The sequence below is a fragment of the Thamnophis sirtalis genome, unplaced genomic scaffold, assembly GCF_051295495.1.
Source record: "Thamnophis sirtalis isolate CommonGarterSnake01/CBP01778 unplaced genomic scaffold, rThaSir2_p1.2 scaffold_4, whole genome shotgun sequence".
Taxonomy (NCBI): domain Eukaryota; kingdom Metazoa; phylum Chordata; class Lepidosauria; order Squamata; family Natricidae; genus Thamnophis; species Thamnophis sirtalis.
Genome location: NW_028261384.1, coordinates 107,221,094 through 107,227,191, shown reverse-complemented (window position 1 = coordinate 107,227,191; position 6,098 = coordinate 107,221,094). Strand labels below are relative to the sequence as shown.

The window sequence follows — 6,098 nt, the reverse complement described above, 5'->3', positions numbered from 1 at the left end:
GCAAAAAGCTCTCCCTTCATTGCTATTTGTTTTCATTCTACACAACTGCCAGCGTGTGCCTGTTGCTTCCAGAGTGCTGGATCTCACCACTGTGTAGACATGCTTCATTTTTATACAATTTTGCTGGGGGTTTTGATCCTTGTCCCTCTCCTGGCCAATATTTTTTTGCCTTATCTTTGGCTGGACCTATGCTTTTTTTTCTCTCTCTTGTGGTCGGGATACAAATCCCAAAAGAGTTTGCAGCGTAATCCACCATTTACCTTCCTGGACTCTTTTTTACACAAGGTCCTGAAACATCCAGAGAAGCCTTTCATTCTCTTTGAAGATGAAATTTATTCCTATCATGACATTGACAAACGTAGCAATCAAATGGCTAGAGTGCTGAAGGACTATGTGAGGCTGAAAGAAGGGGAAACCATGGCTGTTTTCTTGAAGAATATCCCTGCCTATATCTGGATCTGGATGGGCTTGGAGAAGATCGGCTGCACCATGGCATGCATCAATTATAACATCCGATTAAAATCTTTGTTGCATGTGTTGAAAACCTGCAATGCCAAAGTGCTTCTGACAACCCCAGGTGAGCTAAACCAAGCAGTTATGTCTACTGGTAATGAAATGTATATTTTCACTATGGCTCAGAGGCTGCTTGATTTCAGATCTCTCAAGAGTGGGGAATCACAGTGATCTTTGATCTTCCTGTTTGCTTTAATGAGCTCCTTTGTATTATACACATATATCTGACTCGGCAGTTGCATTTGTTTCCTGATTCTGTAAAGTTGTAAAAAAAGGATTCCCATCTGAAGAATAATCAAGGGTATACAGCTCAGTTCAAAATCTCTAGGGATTCTAGAAATTGAATTCTCCTTACCGTCTGAGTTAATTCACTTTGCCTAGAATTTACTCCATCTCAGTTTTGTGACAGAAAAGATAGCAGATGAAGATGTTTTCTCTTTTACCCTGGCTTTGATTTTTGTGCAGTAGGCTGCTGAATTCAAAACCTTAGTTAGCTATCAAACTATTTGCTCTTTTTCAAAAGAATGATTCAATAACTTAAAACTTGTTTCATATATATATATATATATATATATATATATATATATATATATATATATATATATATATATATATATATATATATATATATATATATATATATTTGTTATATTTGTGCTGATAAATCAATAAAGGAATAAATAAAAGATATATATGTATGTATGTATGTATGTATGTATGTATGTATGTATGTATGTATGTATGTATTTCTTCATGAGGAAAAAACAGTGAAGTTCCTGGAAAGAGAAAAGAAAAAAAAATACCGTGAAAGCAATTTAGAAAACATTTTTGCCTGAAAATAAAAGAGAGCAATTTAATATTTCAACTTAATGCCAAAAAAAAAAGTAGAAATGAATGTAACAGAAAGAAAGAACACTAATAATGTTTTGCAATCTCATCTGAATAGACCATTACCACAATAACATGTCTTTTCCTATTTGCAAGAAGCTATAACCAAACATGTCTGGACATTTTTCCCGCTGTCAAATTCTTTTCATCTCCTGCCTGAGGGGGAGACAAGGAAGTCTTCAGGGGGATACTTACGCAACAGTACATCAGTGCTCCAAGTGTATAGATCCTTGCTATTGCTTCTGCTGGTCAGATGAACTGATGTATTTCTGGCTGGGCAGAGATATTTCAAACTTTGGATGAAGCAATTTTCCTTTTTAATCCATGATGTTTGGAAAGCCAGTTTCCTAACAGTGAGAACCACCACTCACCCACTCCCAGGTCTCTGGACTTATATATCTAAAAGTAAATTATTCATGCAGTGACAAGATGCAAAATACCATGCTTTTCTTTTTATTTTTGATAGGTGAATGGCCCTGATGTGAGGTCCCTTATGCAATGTCCCTACAGGAGATAACGATCACATCATATATACTCTTATTAGAATTAGGACTCTTCCTCATGGTCATATTAGCTTTTGTTCCTGCATTCCTTGAATAAGGAGATAAGTATGCTGACATAAAGGGTGTTGCCCTGATAGCTTAGCTCAGGGGTTTCCACAGGCACCAACAAAATGAAATGAGGGCTGTGAGGAAAGTGACTCTGAGGGGTCCTTGGTGCTCTCAGAATTTGGTTGTTGTTTTTTCACTACCCAAATTAGGTAACATCATCAGTGCTACTAAGCATTATGGATGGCACTGATGATGTTATCTAGTTTGGGTAATAAAGCATCTGCAGAAAACAAGCAAGCTTAGGGAACACCAGGGACCTCTCATTTGAACTCTGAGCTACAAATATTCTCCTTTATTGGTACCATTTACGGGCCTCAAACACTTCAGAAAGCACGCAAACGGGGAAAATTTGCTTGCAGGCACACTTCCACTATTGGCACTGATGAAGTTACCTAGTTTGGGTATGAAATGTTTACAAGAAAACAGCTAAGCTCAGAGAGCACCAAAGGTTTAAACTCTGAGCTACAAATATTCTCTTTACTGATTCCTTTTACATCTATTGGATACATGTTCAAAAAGGACAGAGTTTTGATCATTCCATCACATCCGCTATTTTAATGTTGTGAGTCCTATTTCTGACCTTGTTCTGCCTCAGCGATAAGTAAGGCAACTGATAATACCCTTCAGACCTAAATCTGGAATAATCCATATTATTGGACAATTGGTCAATTGGCTTGTCTGCATTTCCTTCCCATTCCACATTACCTGCCAGTGGAAAAAACAACTCATCATTTGATGAAGTAATTTGAGTGACTTTGGACCAATGCTAAGGGTTCCTTTCAGCTTTTTCCCATAGCATTATCTGAAATGCTTCTATCTAGACAGTTTTGAAATGGCCCAAAGCAAATGTCAGAATTCACTAGTCAAAAAAGTGTCCTCACGCAGGCTTTGGCTGAGTAGTCTGGAGTAAGCGAGTAGCACCTTCTCTGCAGATTGTGCTCAACTTCTCTGATAGGCACAGCAGAAGATGTGCCACTTCAAGGAGCACAGTACTTGGTGTAATATAAGTTTCTTTCACTATAATAACTTGTAGACACAATTCTCATGTCTATGATATGAACTTTGTGGCTAATAAAATGTGTTGTCCTTATAGGTCTGAAAATGAATATTCTGAAAATGATGGCCTGTGATGGGATTTTGCTGCTTTAAGGGATTGCAGTCTGATGCTGCTGTCAATCTTATTGACAGGAAGTCAACAGATATTTCCAAATTCTCAATTTGGTCTGTCTTGACAAGACTTGGGTTCAGGTGCAGAATATGACTTTGCTAGATAATTTTTGTGTATGTGAAATAATAAGATAGAGCCACTTAAAACAGTTAATTGCCATCAATCAACATGGTTGCCCCGCTCCTTCTTTATAATGGGATTCTTTAGCCTAGCCTTCCCATATTTTGATAGACTCTTGTCTTGCATTTTTCATCCTTGAAGTTGGGCTACTGTTGATTGTTGAGAAAGCTAGCATCTCTTCCCTGAGAAAGTATGATTTCCAACTTTTCCTCAGATCCATTCATGTTCCAACACATCCTTCCCACACTCCAAAGTAACCTGAGCTTTGGAGATCAAAGTTGAAGCATGATACAACCTTAAGGATTGGTTCAGGAATGCATACTGCAGTGACGTGCAGTCAGGGGAGGCAGAGCCTCACCACTGTCAACATGAAAAAAAATGTAAAAGGAAAAAGGCAAGAGCTGAGGTCAGGCTGAGCTAGTTGCTGCCAGAGTCACAGTGGATGACTGCTTAGTGCTTAACTGTTTAAAAATGCCTCTAAAAAAGCGCCCTCTACAGGAAAAGGCAGGAGAATGAGGTGCCTCATCTACTCTGACTTTAGGCGTTTTATGATCACTCAAGCAGAGTTAAGCAAGGGTTAAAAGCCGAAAAATTCCTGACATAGATGAGGCACATCGTTCTCCTGCCTCCTCCTGTAGATGGTGCTTTTTTAGAGGCTTTTTTAAACAGTTAAGCAGAGTCATCCATAGTGACTCTGGCAGCAACTAGCTCAGCCTGACCTCAGCTTTTGCCTTTTTTCTTTTACATCTTTTTTCTTTTCATGATGGCAGGCAAGAGCAGAGTTGAAATCCTCTCTGAAACAGTTGGAAAAGGTACATGTGGGTTGGAGGCAGGGGGAGGAATTCAAACTTCATCCTCCTGGTGCAGGGCTTTGGGCAAAGGCTGGAGGGAAGTGCTCTCCCTCCCCAAGTGTAGTTTGATTGCTGGCAGAGCCACGTTGTCTTTTCAAACCTGTAATCAGTGAAGCTGGGCTGGATCCTTCCGGGGCTTGGGGAAAGTGTGTGTGCTCCAGTATGGCTCTTTGACTGGCTTCCTGCCTCCTCCTGTGGTCTCCCTGACTCCCTCCAATCCAACTTTGTGTGTGTGTGTGTGTGTGTGTTTGAGAGGGGGGAGGGAGGGAGAGAGGGAAGAAGGAGGGGAAGGGAGAAGAAAAAGAAAAAGAATGAAGGAAACTTATTTTGCAAAGGAGAAAAACAAATGCTGTTGTTTTAAATCGAAACTGAGCATGACTGGCTGTGGAATTCTGGGAGTTGAAGTCCACAAGTCTAAAAAAATTTGTGTCAGTGCCTCACCAGCCATAAACCTCACCGCACATCACTGGCATACTGTACCTACTCTAATCTTCCTTTAAATACAGGGACCTCTTTTGTTTCTTCACAAATATTATACTACTATACTTGGGTATAATAATAAGCTGCTGCCAAACTAGCCAGTTATGGCCACCTCCCTGAACGTGGGTTGGTGGTGATAGTACTGCTATGTTATAAAATATATTACAGGTGGCAGATGCGTATTTGGTGCTTCCTGCAACATCTGGTTGCCCAAATCATTGTCTAAGGACTAGAAGGGCAGTTCTTTTGAATGACTGTAAATATCTAACGTAAAAAAGCTCTGAAAGCTTCCTTAATTTTAGATATATTTTAAAATAATTCAAAATATAGCAACATAAAGTAAAAACTGAACTGTCTAATGCTTTTAATACAAAATTTATCTGGTAGTTGGAGAGCAAAAAACACTTTGGAGGAATGTTTTCTATACTTTGCTATCACTCGGAACCTCTACAATTACATTGACCAGAGATAATGGATTTACTGAAGTGGTGGAATTATATTTCTAGAATACTGCCATATAATCCTAATATTGTAAGAATGTAAATAGGAAAATGCACACTCCTGCAGTTGAGAAAGTTAATTATAATTCATTCTAGTGGAATGGAAGGGCATCCAGAAGTAAATAAACCAATAGAGTTGATAATGTCCTTAAAAACTTTTAAGTCTTGATTCTAATTCAGTGAAACACTACAGGAAACCTCTGTGAAAAAGAGGCCTGAATCTCCTAATTCATAAAATTGCAAGAGTGATTCAGTCAAGAAGCAATTAGACATTGTGATATATAGAAAGGCAATTCAGAAAGATTTGAATTGATTTATCTATAACCAACAATTAAAATCAAGAATTTGCCCATGATTCATTCATGAGCTATGAAATAAACAAGCTCAACTCAAGTGGAATTTTAATTTATTATTGCTTGCCTATGTGCAGAATAATGTAATTAGCAAAATAAGGGTAGGAAATAAGATCCAGTCAAAGCTATACCTTCATTCTTCTTTTCAGATTTTAAAAATGCAATTGAAGATGTTCTGCCTGATTTAAAAGATGAAGGGTTACAAGTTTTCTATCTCAGTGATGATTCCCCCTCTGATGGTGTAGAGGCATTACTTGGACAGATTAAACTGAGCTCAGATGAACCTGTGCCTGCTTCCTACAGAGCCAATGTCACAATTAATTCTATATCTCTGTACATTTTTACTTCTGGAACCACAGGTAAGGAGAAACAATTTTGGAATGTGCTAAATGTCTGAATGACTAAAGAGAAAGTCTAGGAATCTCTGAATATCTCTCTATTTGAAGACTGGTTTGTCCATATTTAAGAAGAATGAAACAGTTGTGCATTATGTCAAGTGAAAAATAACATTACCTTGGCAATCTGCAGTGCAGGACCATATCTGAAACTCTTTTTTGCAACTTTTAAAATAACCTCTACCTACTTGCTTTCTGTCATTCTGAGATAGGAAATAC

General features: G+C 38.2%; 1 protein-coding gene across 1 annotated transcript in view; it reads left to right on the top strand.

The window, feature by feature from the left end:
* LOC106539747 (long-chain fatty acid transport protein 2) overlaps positions 1-6,098 on the top strand; it is a 31,995-nt gene continuing 25,897 nt past the window's right edge. The window contains exons 1-2 of the mRNA XM_087713698.1: positions 1-577; positions 5,634-5,843. Coding sequence (XP_087569824.1) covers positions 100-577; positions 5,634-5,843 — 688 coding nt within the window. The 5' untranslated portion in view covers positions 1-99. The remainder of the gene's footprint in view (positions 578-5,633; positions 5,844-6,098) is intronic.